This window comes from Cyprinodon tularosa, unplaced genomic scaffold (assembly GCF_016077235.1).
Source record: "Cyprinodon tularosa strain WSP-4 unplaced genomic scaffold, ASM1607723v1 ctg68, whole genome shotgun sequence".
Lineage (NCBI taxonomy): Eukaryota > Metazoa > Chordata > Actinopteri > Cyprinodontiformes > Cyprinodontidae > Cyprinodon > Cyprinodon tularosa.
This window is the reverse complement of record NW_024039429.1, coordinates 409,947-433,862: the sequence shown is the minus strand read 5'-3', so window position 1 is coordinate 433,862 and position 23,916 is coordinate 409,947. Positions and strand designations below refer to the sequence as shown.

The following is a 23,916-nucleotide window of genomic DNA, read 5'->3' as shown; positions in this document are numbered from 1 at the left end:
ATTTCAAGGCACTTTACAGCTCACCAGATCATACAGTCAAATTGATTCAGAGTTTTCTATCTAAGGAAAACCAGTTGATTGCATCTACTCACAAATGTAATCCCTCACACTAAGCATGCTTGTAGCGACAGTGGAGAGGAAAAACTCCCTCCAGCAGAGCCAGGCTCAGTGTAAGCGGCCATCTGCCGAGGCCGCCGAGCAGAGATTATATTCACACTATGGAAAATGTTTGTGTTGTTCAATTTGTACTTACATAATTTTAAAATGTAAAGCTATTAGTCTGAAATAAAATCTAAGGATAAAGAAAAGGGATTCCCTGTGATATGGATTTTAAGCCACTCAGGAAATATTCTATTCTATTCTATTCTACAAACTCTCAAAATCAGTTTATTTGTCTTTTAAACATTTCATAAACTTTAGGCTGATAGATTTTTGTTCTATAATATGGAACATTAAATCCTGCATACTTTATGCAGGCTGTCGTTTTTACGTTATGCTATTATAAAAAATATTTATTTCAAATAAATCGCTCCCTTTTTTCAGCTCATAACTTTGGTGTTACATTTAATATGTTACGTTGGATCAATATTGACCGCTATAGGCGCAGACTTGGAAAAATGGCGTCTGATGCAGGTTGCCCAGAGACCAGAAGCGGGACTCTCAGTGACAAAAACAACATCAGTGTTTTTAAAAATCATCTCTTCAAGGCATGAAGTCTGCGTCGAGACTTGCGTCGGACAGGGGAGCGCAAACCATCCGCCTTCGTTATAAGGACCATGATGGGAATCGGTAGCGCTGCTGCACAGATATCTAACCAACATGAACGTCTTTACGCGTCAAAGGGGACATGATCGCCGCGCGCTCGTTTATCGCCCGTTTACGATCGAAGAAGAAGTGACCTTCTCCGAGGCGGAGGATGTCAGCCCTGAAAAAGGTAAGAAAAAGAGGCATGGAAGTAAGAAGAAAGGCGGTGTGTTTGTTTATGCACGAACCGAGCCTGTGACGCGGCTTGTTTTTCTTCCTATTATTGGGTTAAAATCCAGGTGCATCTCCTCCCCTGACGTATAGCAGGGACCTTTTTAACTGACCACCTAATACAAAGTGGTAACGCACACGCGTGGACTGAAAGCTCCCCACCTTAAGAAAAAGCCAGAAGTTCTGCAGAGCCAGGATGAGTCACTCAGTTACTGATATTCACTTTGTCAATTCTCAATCAATAGCATTCAAACTCCTATGATGTGTGGGTGAGGTGATGAGAGGAGGTTGCCTCCTTATAATGTTGGGGTAGGGGGGTGGAATGCGGGACCCACGCATGTTTCTGAGAGTTCCTTCTGTTTATAATTGCCCACATATCCCCATTGTGTTGTTCCCTGCCATTCAGTCAATCTGTGTATATTTATGTGTGTGTGTGTGTGTGTGTGGTGACTCAGCCGTATTGTACTATATCTGTCATCCATCTTTTCATCTGTCACAGGTGTTACCATGGCTACTACAGACTCACTGCTGTCTTCTCTTTGAGAAGGACTCAGGTAAGCAGTGGGAAGGGTGACTCATTCACCTTTAATGGGGACATGCTCAGTTTAATAGACAGTTTATCTTTTTTACATCTTCTAGCTGTTTTTGGCAGTGGTACTAAATTGCAAGAATGAGACATGGGAGGGATTGACACCAGTCAGAGAGGGAAAAGCTATGAGAAAGTAACTTTTATTGATAGTTCCTCTTACTCTTGAAGGTATTTCAAAGTCTTTCTTTCTTTCTTTCTTTCTACAAAAAACACCTTTGACCTTTAACAACACTTTATTTACACTATTCAAACATATAAACAACTGACGTAAAAACAAGTGTCAGTTAAAATCATTAAATGAGGAGCTTGTTAAAATGTAGTTCTCCATCATCTGACACGGCACATAAAATGTTGTTAAAACCCCACAGCTGAATAAAATCCTCCATGTTCTGTGTGGCTCTGTGGAAGTGAAACTCCAGCCTTAGTCTGGCTTTAATGTTGCACTTCCACAGAGCCACGGCATCAAGGTGAGGTCCCTCCTGAAGTCTGTCTCTATCGGACAGGTAAATGGCCATCTTTGCTTCGCTGTTAAAAAAATTTAAAAGTCGGGCCTTTGGCTTATTCCTTCTGTTTTGAAAAACTTCTCCTATAAAAAGAACGTTTGTAAAAACCGTCCCAAAAAGACTAAAAACACAAATCAAAAGGTAAAAAAATTGTCTTTAGCCTTGTGCATTCCATAAAAACCTGGAACACGTTTTCAGACAGACCGCAGAAAGGACACTCGTTTAAAACACCCCGAGTAATAATGGATAAAATCTAGTTTGTGGTGATGGAGTTAGTTTTTTGATTGGAGGCTTGTATAAAGTCCTCCACTGGGGTGCTTTTCCATGAAGTTTTTCAGTCCAGATGCAGACCGGCCGGTTCTGAAGGTGTCGTTGGTTAATGGCTTATGTGCAGCTGTGGTAAAGGGCTTTCTGGTCGAAAAAAGAGGAGAAAACAGTGAACCAAAACTCAGGAAACTAATCTAAGAGGTTTCTATATAATCCGATATCTGTAAATGGAAAGGCTGACAAAAATTACCGATCTATTACAACAGGTTATTCTACTTAAACTGATGGAGAAACTAAAATATCGTTCATTAAAGCTACCAAAAGGCCAGTGTTAACTCTATAATAGTTGACGAGATCCACATCTTAGGTGGAAAATGTTGTTGCCTTGACAACTGCTAGTCACAGGCAGAGCCACAGTGATAAGAGAGTTCTGACAACTCCATTCGGGACAATGTGCAACATGCATACAGAGCTTAAATAGTTCGAGGGAAGTTAGCCACTCATTCATTGCCATAGACATTAGTAAATCATGCAGAACTACAGGAAAATAGCAGATCTTAAATATCACATCATGCTCTCTGCTTCTACCGAGCGTTAAGTAGTAATAATAAAGAATATGCTTGAGATGCATAAAAGAGACAGAGTTTAATTTTTGTTACATGCACAGTTATACATGGTAGAATGCATACAATGAATAGAAATGTAAAGACGTAACGATTTGTTAGTTTACACCTGTTCATATTTATTACTTATTATGTTAGTAGGAAATGATATTTGGGCTACTCTACTTGTCTTTTACCATGTAAAGAAAACAAACATCTAACTAACATCCGAAAGTTTCAAGTCTATCACAGAGCTTCCTGCATTTTGATTGGTGAAAACCTTTAGATGACCTAGCAAATTAATTTGCTTGGTCTTCTGATGATGCAACTCTCCTATCTTCATGGCTCTAGTTATATACACCACAACTCTGTCCCTTTTTGAAGAAAGGTTAAAAAGAAAGACACTGTTAAAAGAAAGCCATAAATGGTCCCATTCAAGGTTTAACATAAGTCTATGTGGAAGAAGGAGCAGCACTAGGGGAATGAACCCTCACCATTCATTTTTACTCTTCACACCTCTGTTTTCCTGTACCAGACAGAGTAGTATTACAGTAGCTGCAGAAATACCAGATGACTGCAGTCATTGGGTACATCCAAGATTGACAAGAAGCTGAGTACAGAGAGCTGGTGAACTGCTTTGTGGCATGGTGTAGAAACAATAATCTGATCCTGAATATTAACAAAACAAGGGAGATGATTGTAGATTTCAGAAGAAACTGGAACAATCCTGTTAACATCAAGGTAGAAGAACTAGAGGTGGTGGAGAAGTATAAATATCTCTGTGTTCACCTGGACAACAAATTAGACTAGAGACACAACTGTGAAGCTGTCTACAAGAAGGGACAGAGCAGATTATACACTCTAAGAAAGCCTGGGTCCTTCAGCGTTTGCAGCAAGATGCTACATGTCTTCTATACGTCTGTTGAGGAGAGTGAGATCTCTTCTGCCATCATCTGCGAGGAAAACAGCTTCAGAGTCAATTACTTAAAAAAGTTTAACAAGCTCTTCTAGAATGTCTGGAGATTTTTTTTCAAAGAAAAATTCTTTATAAAGTGAGGGGCATCATGGAAAACAGCAAGCATCTTCTTCAGAAAATTTTAAAACAAAAACAGAGTGTCTTCAGTAAGAGGCTTCTGCAGATCCGGTGAATGACAGACAGCTACAGAATTTCCTTCCTGCCTACAGCTATCAACCTATAACAACTAAAAAAAAAAAAACAAACAAAAAAAACAAAACAAGGAAAAGCAACAATTTGCAACATTTCATTCCCCTTTAGGATTACTTATGTTTGAGTTGAAATGAATACCTTATTTCTAGCTCCAAGTTGATTTTAAACTATATTATAAACATTTTCATCCCTAAATGCACTGTAAATCAATAGTAAACAGATATTGACAGTGATGAGAAATTACTGCTTGTTTATATTCAGCTTCCTTACATTACGCTAAAGCTGGTTTTATACTAATATAGCCTTACAGTGGATAAAGAAACTGAGCAAATGTGAGTTTATAAAAAACTGAGTTGGTCATTAATTAGTTACACTCAGTATGACTCCTCTCAGCAGAGGCCAGAGCTTAGAGAAACATCCAAGGAAAAACAGCTACAGAGATCCACTGACTTTTCCTTACATTTTTTGGGGGGCATTGATGATGATCAAATGCTAGTTTTCCATATACAAAAAGCTCAGATTGTCTCACTGCCATCTTTGTAAAGTCAAACACTAAAATGCAACAAAAACAACAAATATCAATATATTTGACACATATGCCTTGAAAACACTTGACACTTGAATAAAAGACACATTACGAGCTGAAGGCACAGTCATAATAATCTTAATAGACTCTATAACAGACTCTATATTTATAATGTAATTATCCTTGATTTGTGGCAGATTTCTCTTGTTTCTGCAAAGCTAAGCCCTACTAATGTTTATTTTAGCTGGCTCTCATTTCTCTGACAAGAAAAATTTAATGAGACAATGTTAAAAGTATTTCTTTTTTATCTAAACCAGGCATCCCCAAACTCGGTCCTCGAGGGCCGCTGTCCTGCAGGTTTTAGAGGTTTCCCTGCTTTAGCACAGCTGATTATGATGATTGCAGTAGAGCAAAAGCCTGTTAATCAACTATCAATTAAAATCAGCTATGCTGGAGCAGAGAAACATCTAAAACCTGCAGGACAGCGGGCCTCGAGGACCGAGTTTGGGGATGCCTGAAACCTTTATTAACTTTTGCAGATATAAAAGATGTGTCTGTGAAATAAGGTTTTTCCTTTTTAAAAATCAACATTAATTCATACATTCCACATTTTATACATCCTTAGACTAGGGACGATAGTGTTAACTTAAATAGTTTAATTTTTAAATGGCTTGTTGTTAATTTTAGGACAATGAAGTAGAAACTATAGCACCCATCAAGAAATTAAGTTTTCCAACATGGTGACAGCAATCCCACAGCGAAAACTAAAAAAGTGTAAATGATGTTAAAACAAATTAACCATCAGCTGCCAAAATTTGACTCTCTGCTGTGAAAAAATGCCTGAATCTTTGGCCTTCATACCTCTCTTCAAATCTCCATTCTTTTCCTCTCTGACTTAAAGAGGCATTATGGGGTTTTCTAATGATACTGTGGCCAAAACACAGAATTTCAGATCTCTTCTACCTATTCTCGTAGCTCATGCTCATACTTAACAGTTTTTTAAAATGTATTTCACCTAACCTGAGGTTGCAATTGGTTTCTGAATTGAGACGGATACTCGTTGCTTATGAAAATAACATTTCAATTGTTTTCTAAATGTGACCCATTCAGCCTGGACGTGCTTAACGTTACATCCCAAAAACAGTGTGGGATATTCCGACCCATATACATTCAGGAAAACAGGCCACAGGCTTGTAGATGCAGATGCTGAGGTGTCAGTGTTCTCATTACACAATGATTTTGTTGTAAAAGGTCAAATAAAAAGGCCATTTTAAATATATTTTTCAGTAAAAACTTACATAATATCTTTTTAAAAAACATTATTGATTTCAGAAATAGCAAATGTTACTTTTACTATGTTTAGGGCTACAATTTAAATTTGCTCTTTTTTCCCTGGTCCTTATGTGAAATAGGTAAAAAAAAAAAAAACAGTATCAATATCAACTGACATGAAAGGCTTGTATTTTTAGCCATATGACAGTGTTAGCTCATGGGCGTAGGTTTGCATAGGGACCATAGGGACAGGTCCCTACCAACATTTTGGCCAGACCAACTTGTCCCTAACAATAATTCTATGTGAATAACATGTTTATAATTTACAATCCAGCGTTGTTGCAGCAGTCGCTTCTTTTCTCACAACTTGTATACTGAAGTCAATATTTTAAATGCTCAGTGTCAGTTCCTGTTATAGCTCCCACACCTATGTAAATACAATAAATCTATTTGCAATCCCTTGAATATTTTATTTTGCTTTGTTTTAAAATACAGAGAATATCAGCATATCAGATAAAAAAAATAAGAGTGGGTTTTATCTCTGTTTACCTCTGCATATTACCTATAGAAAACACCATATAAATGCAAATATGATATATTTAGACTATATTTAGTTAAAAAGGCACATATTTACCCTCCGTCTTAGTCACTGGTAAGTTCAAATGTAACCCTTAAGTGTAAGGTTGTCCTAATTTTACATTATTCCGAGCCACTGATGCTTCAAACATTGATAAACAGCATCGTGTGTGTATTCCTTATAAAATTTGTATAAATGTAGCAAAAAATGCTGTTTTCTCTTTAAAGGGAATGCACCCTGATGCTTACGTCAAGCATAAAAAAAAAAAATAGGAGCATGCATAATGCATAGGACCAATGACATCAAACCAATTCAACTTAAGACCAATAGTGTCCCTACCAAAGTTGAGATCAAACCTACGCACTTGTGTTAGCTGTTGCTAATATCAGCTGTTAGGGGTTAGGTTCACAGATGTGAAAAAGGATAAGATTCACTGAAATTCCATTAACTGTCAACAGACAATGTCTCAAGACATAAAGTGCTTTCATCATTGATCCAATGTTTCCCAACCATTCCCCTCTGTCTAAGGTTTTAGTTGCTTTCATACTAATTTGAATACAATATCAGACCATCTAGAAAATATATTTTTTGTTTGTTAAACAGCTTAAACCCAGACATAAACATTTCAGAAAAAAACAATTCACAGATTCAGTGAAGAAACCACTGTTGTGTCTCGAAAACAATTTTTGAAGTGGAATTCTAAGGTTCAGTTTCAGTTATTAGACAAACTTTTGTTAATTTCGTAAAGATATGTATTTTTGCTAGAGTAATATTTGCCCTTTTAGATATTCCAGCTTTGTCTCTGACTCTTGTTTGAGGGGGCGAGGGCAGGGAGTATTAATTTAACTATGCAAATATATTTATGGGCTGCAGAAAGAAATACTGTAGCATTCAATAGGCAATTGTAATAAAGACATGTAGACCTTTATTTTTTCATAATCATTGAAATATGTGTTATGCAGACACAGTAAGAACTCTAGAGGAAGGAAACTGTTAAGACCTTCATAAAGACTAGAATAATCTGGGTCAAAACCACTTTGAAAGATCATATAAATAAGTCTGTTGTGGTTTTAAAATGTTGCACATGACCAGAGATGGCAAAAGTACTCACTTTCCGTACTTGAGTAAAAGTACAGATACTTGTGTAAAAAAATACTCTGGTAAAAGTGGAAGTACTGATTAAACTTCTTTACTCAAGTAAAAGTAACAAAGTACAGGCTTGTAAATTTACTTAAAGTATAAAAGTAAAAGTAGAAACCACTTTTTTCATGCCGTTGCCTACATTTTAAATGGATGTCTGCCAATAGGACTAGATCTCCGTTGTGTTCATTTTCAATCATCTTGTCGTCCATGCTACTATGCTAACGCCGCCGCCACCAAGCTGCAATGATTTGCCGCCAATGAATACCGCCGAATCTGTCGATTCATCTTGTAGTGGTGCGTCAAATGCAACGTAGATTCCCATCCAATTAGATTGAATTTGGTATTGATGACGTGAAAAATAATAATGGTAACTCCATTGAAATGATTCAAAACTAAAGTAACGAGCCAATTTTTTAAAATGTAAGGAGTAGAAAGTACAGATATTTGTGTAAAAATGTAAGGAGTAGAAGTAAAAAGTCGCCATAAAAATAAGTAGTAAAGTAAAGTAAAAATATCAGAAAAATCTACTTGAGTACAGTAACGAAGTATTTGTACTTCCCATCTCTGCACATGACCATATAATGATACAATACAGATTATTGATTTGGTTTGCTTTACTGAATTAATTGCTGCTCCTTTTTCATGTTGTCTTGTAAGGATCTAAATGTCATTGTTAGTTCATTTTTGCTGTTTGATATTTGAATGCACTTCTCATAGTAAAAAACAATAGTATGTCAACTCTAACAGCATTTGCTGGACTTAGACAAATGATCATGTGTGATAATCACATTGTGAAAATGTCTTCTTTTTTTTTGAATAACAAATGAGCTGACAGTGGTGATTCAGCCCACCTACCCATAGAGAGATTATCTGTGAGTTAATCATGTGTGGTGTCCCACCGTGATTTTACAGCCTTTGTCAGCAGGAAAAGTTTTGCTGAAGGGAGGATAGATAGTATAACATCTTTGCCTGTTTGATGTGCACAACCTAAAGAATTAAGAGTTTTATCAGCTTTATCAGCTGCATGCAGAAGTTGCTCTTGATCACATCTTAGTCATCATTTTCTCAAGGTTGAGAAAGAATGTTAATGACTATCTGAACCAGATCGTTTCAAGGAATATAAAGCACGAAATAGGCCTACATGTTGCTGTTTCTGAGTGTCTTTTTTTCTTCAAGAGATGACGCTTAAACTTTAGAGATGAGGATCTTGTGCATGTACAATCTCTTCTGAAGGGGTTTTAAATTTAATGGGATGACACCACTAGATGGGACTGTTTCATAACTCATATGACTTGAACTTACTGGTGATTCTCAAAACCCGAGGTGATGGTCATTTTCACAGTGTAAAAAAGGCTGAGTAGTTGCATTTGGAAAATGTATTTTGATTGCTTTTTTTTTATTTCTCAGCAGTTTATAAACTTGAGTAGTTTTAAGGCTTTATGCAAGTTAATAATACCCCAAACCACACTGGGTTCACAGCTATACTTAATAGTTCTAACTGTTTATCAATACACTTCGGTTAAAAGTCAGGCTTCAGACACACTTTTTTGTATCGATAAACAAGCAATTAGACTGAATATTTGCTGATCATTTGACCACATATTTATTTTTCGGAATTAATTTATTTGATTATTAATAGTTGATTTTCAAATAAAGACATGGTCTTAGGTAGCCTGATAGACAGGAACCTCTGTAGGGAGAGAACAAAAGATAGTGACCACATCTATCTGGCGCAGGATGATTATGAACTTGTTAGTCACTAACTTGGTCTTTTTTTTTTTTTTACAGTGTCCTGTCTGGTAATGTGCCAATAAGAATAATTGTCTTTATGCCAAAAGAGCCCAGCATTTTTACTTTCAGAAGTGTAGCAGTACGGCTATCGCCATAGTGTTCCGCTTGATGCAGATGAATAGCTTTCTTATAATAATGCATGGCGTTTTACAGATTATATGGACACTGCAATGTAAGTAGAACAGGAAAGGGGAAAAAAATTAGAAAAGATGAAAGAAAGAGGAGATAAAAGGGAGATAACGATAAAACTTCTTCATCACCTGCAAAGAGATGTAAAAAAAACAGCACAACGAACGGACATTGCACAAGACATAAAATAGAGTAACACCTTGATACTATTGCTGAAATATAAGTAGTATTATTTAATCTGACATGTATTCTTTGGTAGCTGAAGATCAGCATATGGGCTTTCTTTATGGAAGTGAATCTCTAAGTACCCGGAGCCAAACTAACTTGGTCTTAAAGAATGAGGTTGGTTCCAGCTGGTCGGCTGCTGACAAGATGCGGTTTCAGGAGTCAGTTGCAGGTTCGGTAAACTCAGTGGTCCAGAGGGATAATGGGTCAGGATCAGGCAATCACAAACACTTAGATATTAGGGATGGGACGATTTATGAAAACCGTCCTAACCTTTCGGTTCGACTGTCTCGGTTCAATTCGTGTGTGTTTCGTTCGGTTCATGCGCTGCTCCTTTTTTTTCATAGGCGAAGCGTTTACACTACAGAGCGGAGGTGGCGGTACTGCGACCAAAGCCAATCACCAGTAGTAAACAAGAAGAAGAAGAAGCGAAGCAGCTTAGCCGGGTGTAGCAGGGAAAAAAATCAGTTGTTGTGGAGAATTGTGTCGGAATGGCGAGTGGGAAAGAACAGGAGTTGGAAGACGCGCCAGCAGCACTTTATAGGTCTGCTGTATGGGGCCGCTTTGCATTTAGAGTGACCTACGATGACGGCGAAAAGAAAGTTGTGGATAAAAGTGCAACAGTGTGCAACACGTTTTGTTTATGCTAACAGCAACATGACCAACATGTCATGCTAACCCCAAAATCCCTCATACTCCATCAGCTACCCCCGCTCCGCCCCGCTGCGCTCCAGACCGGCTGCTCAAAGCAAAGCCTACAGCCCCCACTGTGGCTTTGTCCGCTCCCCTCTGAGTCCCTTGGAGATGGTAGAGAGCATGCGCCAGATGATTAAATTCAAAGCAGCAAAACATACGGAAATGATCCAGGGTTTCCGCGGATCATTTAAAAATAATTACAATCCATTATTTTTTGGGGGATTTTTTCATTAATTTCATAAATTTTTATGGGATTTCGGTGTAACAATTAACATATACTGAATTGAACCGAACCGAAAACCGTGGCCACGAAAACGTGAATCGAACCGAACCGTGGATTTTGTGAACCGTTCCACCCCTATTAGATATGCTGGAAAACTCTCACCAAGGACTCAAAACACTTGACACAGATGACTGTAAGAAGACAGGTTAAAAGGAGCTGACGCAGGTGGATCAGATGAACGTTAATGAAAAACTGGGCAGAACTAGGCAAGTGAATGAAATGAGTAACAAGACCAGTCATCAGGGCCAAGATCATGACACCCTGGGGATCACTGACAGAAGCGAATGACACTGAAAAGCCTAAGTCGGGGCTTAAACTGGCAAACCTCCGGTTGCAGGGCAAATTTCTGCCTGCAACACCGCAGTCACCCACATTTGGGGGTCATTTGTCTCTGATATTGACCAATTAGCTGTATCGAATATCGTAGATTGTATATCAGCGGTCTGATCGAGTGCACTTCACATAAAACAGTTTTTTCCTTTTTTTTGCTGCCTATTTGTCAATAAATAAAATAAAATACATTTATGTATTTGTTAATTTGTTACTTTGTTTTAAACAATTTTATATCAATGCTAAACCCTTACTCACATGGAAAGATATACACAACATTCAACAGCTGTATCGGATCTGTATCGGATATTGGCTGATATGCTTAATCTAGGTGTAGGTATTGGATTAGATTGGAGAAAACTGAATCCCTGCATCTCTTGTCAAAACAACATCCAAGTTTCAAACATCTTGTATTTTATCTTGAATTATATTGAGGAATTTGAAGTTGGTTCTTTTTCTGCAGTGTTCCATCCAATGCTTCAACACCACCGGCAATTAACATAATGGACAGTGGTGTATGGGTGGACATGTCCCACCCATTTCCTTTATTAGTGTGCTTTATCCCCCGCACTTTTTCAGCAACTGTTAACACATGGCAACATGTTTTTCCTAGCCTTCTTTAAATACACCCCAAGTCCAACCTGCTAATGCTATGGATCACCGATGGGGGATTTTCTGGGGCTGAGTAATGCTTGACGGTTTGTGTGAATTTTAGGATGTTCAGCAAAGCAGCCAGATCCAACAAAAGGCAGAAAACTTTGAATAGTTTTCCAAACAAATTGTGTAAGTTTAGTTATGCTGATGGATGCAGATAGTGTTAGCTAAATGATGACTCTATAATACTTTCCAGCATAAATATGAATAAAAAAGGCTAGGTGTCTTGAATGCGCTGCTGGCCAATGGAGGTCAACGGCCGCTGCTGTCACCGTTAGCTCGCCCACTCACACTTAACATTGTGTTTTAAGGCGGTGCATTTTTGAAATCACTATATCTTTTTCAATTTTCTTCTGACAGAGATGTAGTTATTACACTGCATATTTATGAATGATTATGTAAAAATGTTATTTTTTATGTAAAAAAATAACATTGAAAACAACAGAAAGGTGTTCTTTGATGACGTGTACAGAATGTCAAAATTCTATCTATCTATGTATGCATCTACCTGTCTGCCTTTGTAGCTATAACTCTGGCTGTCCGCCCGCCCGTCCGCCCTTCCGTCTGTCCGTTTGTCTGTCTCTCTTTCCCTCCAAATAGATAGAAAACTCTATTTTCAGGTGCTTTATTTCAACATTATCTGCATTTAAAGGAAGCAGGTATAGGTCGTGTCATTTCTATTTCTCTTTATTAATGTTAATATGCCATTTTCTACATTACAGTATGTAACATATTATTACCCCGTACCTTCTCGGTTCACCTTCATATTGTGTGCTAAGGAAGGGTGTGACAACAACAGTTTGGTCGCTAAAACTTTGGACTTTGTTAGTTTAAAGAACTGAAGTGTGTGGCTGTTGGTGATAATGTGTTTATATGGCCACTAAGCAGAGGTGCAATTGAAGAGGTAATGGAAAATGTGAGGTGATGATGATGATTCCCCTGCAACTGGCAGCAAAACAGATCCTCAGCATTATGCTACCACTGGTGGTAGTACTCAATATGAGGTTCTTAGACTTAGACAGATTTATTTGTCATTTTTTATTTACACAAGTGTAAAACAAAAATAAATTTCATTTAGAACAGCTCTCTGGACAATTTCATTTTTTTTTTTAAAGTGCAGCCTTGGAAAATAGTAACAAATATATAAAAACAGTAATATAAACATATGACTGTAAATTTACAGTTCTAAAATGTTCCGTTTTTTTATATATTGATAAAATATAATAAATATAATAAAATACAATACAAAACATTCGGTAGTCTTATGGCAGTGGGGAAGAAACTGTTATGGAATCTGCTGGACCTGCATCGGATGCTTCAAACTCTCTTCCCAGAGGGCAGCAGGGAGAACAGTCCATGGTGGGGGTGTGAGGGTCATTTATGATATTACGGGCTCAGGACACGCAGCACTGGGATGAAATGTCTTTAATGGAGGTCAAGAGGAGCCCTGATGATCTTCTCTGCTGTTCTCACCACTCTCCTCACTTTATTCCAGTCTGAGGCACTGCAGCCTCCATACCAAACAGTGAGACAGCTGGACAGAACGGTCTCTATGGTTCTTCTGTAGAAGGTGGGGAGGATGAGTGGGGGCAGGTGGGATCTCTTCATCCTCTGCAAGAAGTACAAGCGCTTCTGTGCCCTTTTGACCAGTGAGGTGGTGTTTACATTCCAGGTGAGAGTGTCTGTGATGTTCACCCCCAGGAATTTGGTGCTGTTGACCACCTCTACAGCTGAGCTGTTGATGACCAGTGGAGGGGGGTTTGGCCAGTTCTTCCTGAAAACCGAGATGATCTCCTTTGTCTTCTCCACGCTGTTATCTTTGCCACAAGTCCACCAGCTGCTCCACCTCCTCTCTGTGGTCCAGGTCGTTGTTTTCTCTTATGAGACCCACCACCATGGTGTCGTCTGCAAACTTCACGATGTGTTGGTGGTGAACCTGGGGACGCAGTCATGTGTCATCAAGGTGAGCAGCAGGGGGCTCAGGATGCAGCCCTGAGGGGAACCTGTGCTTAGACTGATGACATCAGAGGTGTTCTGTCCAACCCGGACTGACTGAGGTCTGTTGGTGAGGAAGTCTAGCAACCAATTGCAGAGGGATGTATTGATTCCCAGCTGTTTTAGTTTGCCCATCAGACACTGTGGGATGATGGTGTTGAAAGCTGAACTGAAGTCCAGGAACAGCATCCGCACATGGGTGTTCTTCTCCTCCGGGTTTGCCAGGCTCAGGTGGAGAGGAGCAGAGATGTCATCCTCAGTGGAGCGATTCCGTCGGTAGGCGAACTGGAAGGGGTCGAATGTTGGCGGCAGATTGGAGAGGATGTGTTCTTTAACCAGCCTTTCGAAGCACTTCATCATAATTGGAGTCGGTGCGACAGGCCGGTAATCATTTAGTGAGTTGACCCGAGGCTTCTTTGGGACTGGATTAATGGTGGCACACTTGAAGCATGCTGGCACTATGGATTGGTCCAGCGAGGTTTTAAAGATGTCTGTGAGGAAACCTGCCAGCTGATCTGCACACTCCTTATACACCCACCCAGGTATGTTATCAGGCCCTGGCGCCTTCCTTGGATTGACTCACCTCAGAGTTTTCCTCACTTGAGCTACGTCCAGGTTTAGTGCCTCCTCACCCTGGTGTGGAACGGCTTTCAATGCTGATTAGTACCTCAAACCTTCCAAAAAAGTTGTTCAGTTCATTTAGGAAGTCAGTGTTTGCTGTATCTACCAGGTGGGGAGAGTGTGTTGTAGTCTGTGATCATCCGAATGCCCTTCCACATCCTCCTGGTGTTGCTGTTGTCGTGGAAAAGATCTTGGATCTTCTGGCTGTGGTTCTGCTTCGCTGATCAGGTTTAAGCACGGTTTAAGTTGGCACGCGCTGTTCTTAGTGCCTCTTTATCACCAGACTTGAAAGCTGAGTTCCGTGCTTTTAGCAATTTCCGAACCTCTCCATTTATCCAGGGTGGTTGTTTGGCACGGGTGGTGATGTTCTTTTTGATCCTGATGTCCTCAATGCATTTGTTGATGTAGGCTGACACAGTCATAGCATACTCATCAATATTTAATGAGTTTTCATATGTTGATGCAGCCTTAAAGATGTTCCAGTCAGAGCGTTCAAAACAGTCTTGGAGTGTCTCCATGGCACCCTCAGACCAAACTCTGAACTCTTTAACTGTCGGTTTAGCCCTGATCAGCTGGGGCTTATATGCAGGGATAAGCATGACAGATAGGTGATCTGATGAACCGAGGTGGGAGCAGGGGGCTGCTCTGAATGCATCTTTAAAGTTAGAGTAAACCATGTCAAAAGTATTTTCACCCCGAGTTGCAAAGTCCACATGTTGGTAGAAATGGGGGAGAACAGTCTTCAAGTTAGCCTGGTTAAAATCCCCAGTAATGATGAAAACGCTCTCTGTGTGCAGATTGGAGCTCAGAGATAGCCTGGTATAGAGTCTTCATGGCCTCTTTAGTGTTAGCAGTGGGGGGCACATAAACAGCAGTGATGCTAACCACACTGAACTCTCTGGGCAGATAGAACGGCCTAAAGTTAACTGTCAGAAACTCGATGTCTGGAGAGCAGAAGCTGGCGACTCATCTAGCATTTTTACACCAGGTGTTGTTGATGTAAACACAGAGCCCGCCACACCGAGTCTTACCGCTTAGTTCTTTGTTCCTATCGGCGCAGTTATCAGCGTTAGCCCCTCCAGGTTAATAGCATTGTCCGGTATTGCTGGATGCAGCCAAGACTCGGTCAGAATGATGGCACAGCACTTACATATCTTCTTTCTTGAAGACAGTTCCAGTCGGAGATTATCCATTTTGTTATGCAACGAGAGGTCTTTGGAGAGCAGGATTGTTGGAAGCGGATGTCTGTGGGGATTTCTCTTTAGCTTCGCAGTTAGCCCCCCTCTGCAGCATCACTTTCTCCGTCTCGCACAGCTCTTCCTGCTACTGTTATGTTGCGCTGTTGTTTTGTTTACATCCGCCCGTAGCACACTGCAGCTTTTTAAAAGGTCAAAAATGTCTGAATTTAAAACATTGTGTGACCGTAGCTCCAGCAGGCGTTGGTGATCATAGATGCGAGTGATGTCTTGATGTCTAGTCTGTATCGTATTTAGCGGCATATTTTGTGGAATTACCGAAATTGTCGAGAGGAGCCGTTCTTGGCCACTGCTTTGGAGCGCCGCCATGGCAACTATAATATACTGGAGGTTCTCACATTGAGTCCTCCAAATATTTCATAATTTCTGAGTGAATATTTAGATGGTTGTATCTGTAAAACAGTGACGTGCGGTCAGGGGAGGCAGGTGAGGCAGTGCCTCACCAGCCATCATGGAAAGAAAGAAAATATATAATCATAAAGTAATTTAAATTGTTATATTCATCCGGTGGTTTGTACTAAAAAATATTCATTTTTCATGTAGCTTCACCAATTTCGATTTTTATTTGTTCAAAATCGCTGAATTTTCTTATTTTCCCATTCAAATGCTTGGAAGCGATGCCGGTGAGGCAGCAGCGAGCTCTGCCTCACCTTGGATTGCGCAACCCCTGGCTCTGCGCTGGCTGCAAAGCGGAGAGAGCATGTTGCTGTACGGCGTCAATAAAATGGTTTAAACAAATGTAATATGTGAACTTATTTCTAATAATTTGGCTTATGTATATAATGTACAGAGCTTTTTGTCACCAACTGTGTTTGTGTAACGTGTTTCGTGTAATGAGCGATTATAAACGGCAGAGAACAAGTTCGAGGTGAGGCAGGCAGTTCTCTTGCCTCATGGCAGGGGGTGCTCAAGAGACTGAAAACATAAGGCAGGAACAGGACGGATCAAGGAAGGCTTTCTTCCCTGGCAGTGATCTCCATTGAGACAGAGAGACTTTTAAAACTGAAGGAAGATAAGGAGGACTTCTATTCATTTATAAGTAAAGGTAAGACAGTAATAACATTTATTTTGTTTTGTTTTTTAAGGAAATGTGTGTTTTGTGAGCTACAGTTTGTATGTGTAAGGATGCAGAAGTGAAACATAACCTGTAAACTGCTGTCAATCTATGCATCTATTTGCAAATCTGATTCTGATGACGTCAGTGCCTCACCAGCTATGAACCTCACCGCACGTCACTGCTGTAAAACAAAAGTCTCTAGTTATACAGTTATGATCTCCAGTCCATTTGAATAGGTGCTAATCTCATTGTAGTTATTGATTATAGAATCAACTGTTAATTCATAGTGCACATCATCTCAATCTACGCTTGGCATGAAGCAGACTGACAGTCTCAACGGTGTTATAGTTTATATTAGCTTTGGTTATTTTGGGTTGCTTTTCATCATTTTAACTGATTACCGTTAACTTTAGGGTAAAAGGTTAATGGAGATTAAGTAACAGCTTTACTTTATCATGCTCATAAGACCAAATACACATCAAAAATGGTTATAGGATTGATAAAACAGACTTTTGTTAACCCAACACTATTGAAAATGGATGAAATACATTATCCTTAAAATCAAGGTCTCTTCCAGCATCACAATATATTTAAATGAGAACAGTAGTCAACCACCAGTGTAGCATGATAAAGATCTACAATAAATTCAATGTTTTGAACTCATTTATAGTTTTGTTTTCATTCTTGAAAATTCTCATTCCTTAAAAGCCTAATTTAATATGAAGATAACAGGATATAAGCTTCAGACCAGTACTGGATTCCATTTTTTATCAAAACAGAATAGAATATCTATTTTTGAGTGATAATTAACTGTTAATAAACATTATTTGACTCCTAGTTGAAACTCTGAGGTCTGTTAGGATAATTATCATTGAAGTTGTGTGAGTTTATCACACCAAGGTATGGGCTGCCTGTTGAGTGTCAGAACTAACGTTTTAATCTAATTAGGCATTTTCTCTGTCTGGATATACAGTTATAATCTTCATTTTGTACGCGGCAAAGATTTGGAAATGTAATGAGAGCGGTGTCCTATTTTGAAAAGGCTGGAGCCATGGATGTCTAATCATCTGCTAATGTGTATGATGTAAAATATGATGATGTGGCAGACTGGAGATGTATAAAATGCCTTTTTAACTGTTAATCGGGGCCACTTCCTGAGAGTTGAGCCCGGTGGTGAGCAGCTTCCATTCTGTTTTTTCTCTGTTCTGAGTAAGATTACAATTTCTTTCAAAATCTGTTTTCATGTCTCCTGGTTATTTAATACATATAAGTTATGTAATGTTATTTAAAGAGTTTGTCCCGAGTGATCTCTTTTCAGGGAAAACAACAGGAGAGATAGAGCATCAGGATGCATACACAGAGCCTATCTTTAACAGGTCTTATGCACAAAAACCTTTATATATTTACACATTCACATATTAACATATTATATGTGAATTTTCTGTATCATCTGATGCTCGCATATAATTTTCTTCTTAATCAGAGAAGTATTTGGCTCTCTCTCTCAACTTGTGTTGCTCAGAATACAAATGCTGCTTACATTAGCCTTAAAATCAATAGGATCCTTTCTTAATCTGTATTAATTTCTCTCTCAGATTGTCTCTAAACCTTTGAAGCTTTGCTTTTGCTGCAGAATGAAGAGGAGGCTGTGAAGCAGGAAGGACGTGAGGGGAATGTGAGGGCATTTAAACTTTTACATCAAGTGTTTTGCCTGATGGGTAAAATTTGTGGTTCTAGTTGAGATGAAAATGAAATCTCAGACCTTTAAATGTCTGCTGCTTTGATGAGGTTAGAGGTGCAGCACTGAAAGGGAATCACTGGTTTTGGCTCTCTGGTCTGTCGTGATTCATTTTCTCAATGGACTCTGTTCCATTTGAACACCTGGAAGTGGAACAGAAAACACGCCTGATCTATGTGATGCAAGTGGGATCCTAAGAAGAGCATGAGAAAATGACTTCTTTCTTGCCAGAAAATGATGTCATTGCAGAGAATGGATTTGGGATGTTTTCCGTTCTTATTTGAAATTGGGACGTATATGATTATATGCACAATTCAAAGAGGATAATGACAGCACTGAATTATGAGCTACATATTTCCATGCTGCTGTGGATAGCCTCTATGAGGACTGCAGAGAGTGCAAAGCAAATGCATAAAAAACAGAAAAATGCAGATAGAAAAAGGAAGCATGTGCATGCATGCTGATTGGGATGAGAGCTTGTAGAGCCACTGAGCTGCAGAACTCCAGAATCCAGCAGATTAGAAACTCCATCTCCTGGCTTTACAAAGATCCGTGAAAGCAACATGCAACCCGTGCTGCTGCCTCGCACTGCTGCAGTGGAGGAGTAAATGCGGAGCCCGACACTGCTCCAGGTGATCCACAGCAGCCTGGCAGACTGCTCCCTCCTCAGCCTTCCCTCTCCTCCTCTTCCTCCTTCTCTACCTCCACCTCTTCCTCCTCCATCTCCTCCTCCTCCTCTTATTCCTATGTCAGTACTCCATTCATCTGTGGGCTTTGGAAAAGATAAGAAAGGAACAAATAAAAAAAAACGCAGAGGAGGAATCCTGCTATCCCCCACTGTTCTCAAATGAGACACACCTCTGCATGACTATCAGCACTTCCCTGTCATCTTGTGAAGCCGCGCTGCATATGTGCTCCAATGTCTCTGGAACATAGACCCGCTGTAAGGTAGGACAACTCTGATTGATCTTGAGAACACATCTGAGAATGCATCTTTCATTTTTATTCTTTCTAAAAAAAAGTGTACATCTGTTTCAGCCTTCATGCATTTGAATTTAACAGGTAGAAGACAAGTTGCCACAGCAGATTAGGTAACCAGTGTTGCTTGCAATCAATGGGAATCACAGACAGCTGTCACAGGCATACACATTTGTCTACTTTTAGGGGAAAATCAGCTTGGCTTCCACCAAAGCTGAGAGTGATTTGCAAGTGTTTGGTATATGTCAGTGTAGGCGTGTGAAACAGACCCAAGCAGAATGAAAGAAATTCATCCAGGCGTCGCAAATGAAAAGCCAGAGGATTCCTTTTTTTTATCGTGACAGAGTGACCAAACAGCTCCCCATTATTGGCCCTACAAGTTGCGGAATGATTGCCTTTTTGATACCGGACACTGTGTCTTCTTTTTGTGGTGGCGGTAGTTATGTAATCGTTTTTATGAATTCAGTTTGGCTCCACGAAAAGAAACAGAATTCATCTGAACAATTCCGTGGGTGCAGTTTTAGGTTGGGGAATTTGTAGGACAAGTTAGCCCATTGCTCTCTGATATTATTAAAACCTTTGGTTTAAAAACTGCAAGCCTTTCTGTCACACACCGGTTCTTACTGTACAGTGACTCTAATGAGGTGTTCCTCATCTTCATTCTCTGGACACAGGCGTCTAATAATGACATAATTAAACATAAAAGCTTGCCAGTGCTGCAGTGATGTCCAAATCTTGCATTTCTGCTGTTTGATTGGATTAAATTACTTAAAATGCTCACCCTATTACATTACCATGATGTTGAGCAGAGGATAGCTGAAACTCCTACCCAAAGCAAATGTAAGCACACAGACACGGTCACACAGATGTGCAGACTGAATCCGGCTTGCTTTTCCTGTGTAGCAAGGTGTCTGGCTGGTCGTTTGTCATGCGAGGCATTGGGATGCAGAGGAGGCTCTCAAAGGAGCAGAGTCGCTGGTCTTCATAGCTCCCAGGCAGCTTTTTCAGTCTTTGATTCTCCAGCAGATACACTGCCGTTCTGAAATGCTTCATTTAGCTGGAATGAAAGAAGAAGGCTCAGTTGGCCGCCCTACGAGGGTACACCATGCATTACCTTGGGGAAAGGGTTTTTTATTTACTGATATGACTGACTAGATCTGATAGTTGAAGGAATACTTTGACACCTGATTTGTCCAAGATGTCTCCCACCTCTTGTTTATTCCCTGCTGGAGGTTCACCCCTCTTACATTCCTGAGCAAAGAGAGGAAATATTTCGATGAATGGAAGGAAGGAAACACACCTCCTTAACTTTTGGTTCCCTTTGACTTCGACACAAATTTGAGATGAGTTTGACATGTTTTGATGTTCTAAGCAGAACAAAATTACTCTCTCATGACTGTCACATTAGAGGACTAAAAACAAAGCCTATGCAAACCACAATAAAATTTGTTACATTATCTAATAAATCATGTTATTGCAAATGCTTTGCCTTGCATTTAGGTTTCAATGAAGAGTCCTTGCTTTAAGCATTGGCCATTATTTACCTTATAAAGGATCGTTAGCTAAAAAGACTACCATCAATTACTTTGACTTTACTAAATATATGTATCACACGTCACAATGCATTATATTCAAAATAAAATACTCCACAGCACTGACTGTGCTGCACAAATGTTGACAGGACGCCGTCTTAATTTTAAGTCAGCCTATAGAGATTTAGCTTAAGTTGGTTTTTAGCAACACAACGGAGTTGAGGGGCAATATTAATGTAATGTCATTCATCTTCGTACATACAAAAAAAATACAGGACAGGGGTGCCACATAAAGGACATAAATACTTTATACATTAAACTGGAGTTAGGCTTTATTAGAATTACTAGGGGTGTAAATACTAATCATTTTGTATCGATGCATCGATCCAAAAGCCGACGATCCGATGCATGGACACGTCCGCAAGATAATCGATTCATGTTTTTTTTTTTCCTCCGGTCTATTTTTATCCAGTTGCTCCTGGGCGTAATTCTCCCTCCCGTGCTGCGGTGCCGCTAAACCTATTTTGCCCTCCTACCGCGCTTCCTGGTTATACTCTTACAGCAGTGTGTTGCAGTAAGCTTGACACAGACATTTTTAAATTATGCTCAGTATTGAAGCGTGGTCTGAGCTACACACTGTGGGTCTAGATTCGGCCGAGGAGGTGAGGAAGTGGGGACGAGTTTAGTCCGACAACGGAGGGACATGAGAGCCAAAAAGAGCGGAGATTCAGCTGGAAAAAGGCTCCCAGCGTTCTCGCGCACCTCGCTCTTCTAGCAGGTCAAACTTCACGAGTTGTTTTCCGCAATTTCGGTCATAAAAACAAAACAAGCCGGCCTCCTGTCTGCTGCACTGTTTGCGGTCAGCTACAATCTGGGAGAGGAGCAGCGGAGCGTCTCTCAAGGGGGCGGTGACGTCGACACACTGGGCCTTCTTCTTCTTCTGTTTTTTAATGGCGGTTGGCAAACAACTTATAGGTGCATTACCGCCACCTTCCAGAATGGAGTATGGACCAGACAAACTATTATATTCTCCCTAAAATACCCGTTCTTCTTAGAAAATTAAAAATACTCCCAAAAACTACATCCCCAGATGACCTTTGAAACAATTCCCTTATATCTAGTTTATTTTTATTCCTGTCTAACTCTCTACACAACATCTCTCTTTCCTGAGTATATTTATTACATTCTAAAAAAATATGTTGGACAGTTTCTTTGGAGCCGAGGTATTGTATTGAACTCATTACACTGATATTGTGCAGTATTTTTGCAGTATTTTTTGATGCAACTTTTCTACTTCTGGTATTTGCTGTTGTTTCTAAAGAAAATGCATAATGATATTACAGCTTTCATTGATTTATTTCAAACTTGAAACTTTGTTTAGCCTGTAAGGTGGAAAAAAAAAAAATATAATAAAGGAGAAATTTAACCGATTAATCGATTAATCGAATCGAATCGTGGTGTATTCTTGAGAATCGAAAATAATCGAATCGTTGGGTCAGGAAATCGATACTGAATCGAATCGCCATGATGGATGTGATTTACACCCCTAAGAATTACTTCATGCTTAGGCCAAATAAAAAAAAAAGCTATTTTAGATTACACGTAGTAGGTGGCAAGTTAGAAAAAAAACTATGACCGCAGCTTTAGCTTTTTGGTAATGTCAACTAATATAGATTTCCAAAAAATGTGTCAAATCTTTTAATTAAATCTTTTATAATGCATGAGAACACAAAACTAAAGAAATAGGATAAAGAATTTAAATTTAGCTTGGCGATGGCTTCAAGAGGGCCTGATTTGATCATTAGATGGTAGAACTTCCTAGTCTTCCCTGGTGCTCTTTTCAATCATGAAAGTCACTTAATATGATCTGTTCCATAGTGGTTCTTAAAAAACCACATCACACATCATTTGTAGGCTGTGAAAAAAAAAAGTAAAGAAGAAGGCACTTCAAATTGTTAAAGAATAGGGGAAAGTTATTTCGAACATATATATATATATATAAAAAAGGGAGAAATATTCATAAAAGTTGAAAAAATTGGTCACATATAACAGTGTATTTTTATTTGTCTTAACTGTGGATGTGTGGGTTTTCTCTGGGTACTTCAGCTTCCTCCCACAGTCCAAAAATATGCATTTTAGGTTATGTGTAGAATATCAATTGCCCTTAATTCTGAGCATATGAAGTGTTAACTCTGACAGCTTGTTTTAATTTAGTTTATTCACAGTTTTGTCAGCAGTGGTCATTATAGCTTTAAGACTAATTTATTCATCTAAGTCGTTGTACATTTTAGTCAGTTAACATGAACTGTGAAACTTATTTACATCTTGCAGCTGTAATGAAACAGTCTTTCTCTTACACACAGTTGAATCTTAATTAAAGTTTTAATTTTTCTAGACACTTGCACAAATGACATTTTTCTATCTTAAAACAGCTTTATTGACAGAGTCCTGTTTAGACTGGCACCCTGCACAGACTGAATCCCACCTGCATGATTCCTAATGTTATTTTATACCCACTTATTCCTTCAGTGTTTACCTCATGAGGTTGTAAATGTAGGCATAATTTATTTTTTGTATCTTTTGACAAGTTATAACTTGCATTAGTATATTTTCAAAAAGCTTTTTAAAAAAACGTACGAGCTGATCCTTCTTCTTTTTTCCAAAATAGAAAATACACAAACTGTTCATTCTGTGTAGATAACATATTAACCGCTGAGTTTACGTTATCAATGTATAAAACCTTTATAACTACCAAATCTTTTATAGACTTAAAGAAATTTTATTGATGAAAGGTAAATAAAGTAGCAGTTTTTAAGAACTTTTTAACCAATATATCCTACCTTTAATTGATCTTCTTTTTCATAATAAGCTGATAGCTGTTGATGTATTATACTGGCTATCCAATCAAGTAGAGTCTGTAGACGGCTCAATAAAAGGCTTGCCCTTTTGTAGCTTTTACTACTAAAAATATTTCCGCAATGTCCTTTCTGTAAATGTGTGGAGACTGCA

The 23,916-nt window shown here is 39.1% G+C and overlaps 1 protein-coding gene across 3 annotated transcripts in view; it reads left to right on the top strand.

Annotated features, from left to right (window-relative positions):
- The first annotated feature begins 617 nt into the window (after positions 1 to 617).
- Positions 618 to 23,916, top strand: part of LOC119771577 (disks large-associated protein 2-like) — a 156,186-nt gene continuing 132,887 nt past the window's right edge. Inside the window, exons 1-2 of one of the 3 annotated variants that reach the window (XM_038267659.1) lie at positions 618 to 934; positions 1,475 to 1,529. In XM_038267659.1, the coding sequence (XP_038123587.1) occupies positions 917 to 934; positions 1,475 to 1,529 (73 nt within the window). In that variant the 5' untranslated portion in view covers positions 618 to 916. Of the gene's footprint in view, positions 935 to 1,474; positions 1,530 to 19,004; positions 19,346 to 23,916 lie in introns of those variants that run through there. The other 2 variants (XM_038267658.1, XM_038267660.1) reach the window with 2 other exon arrangements.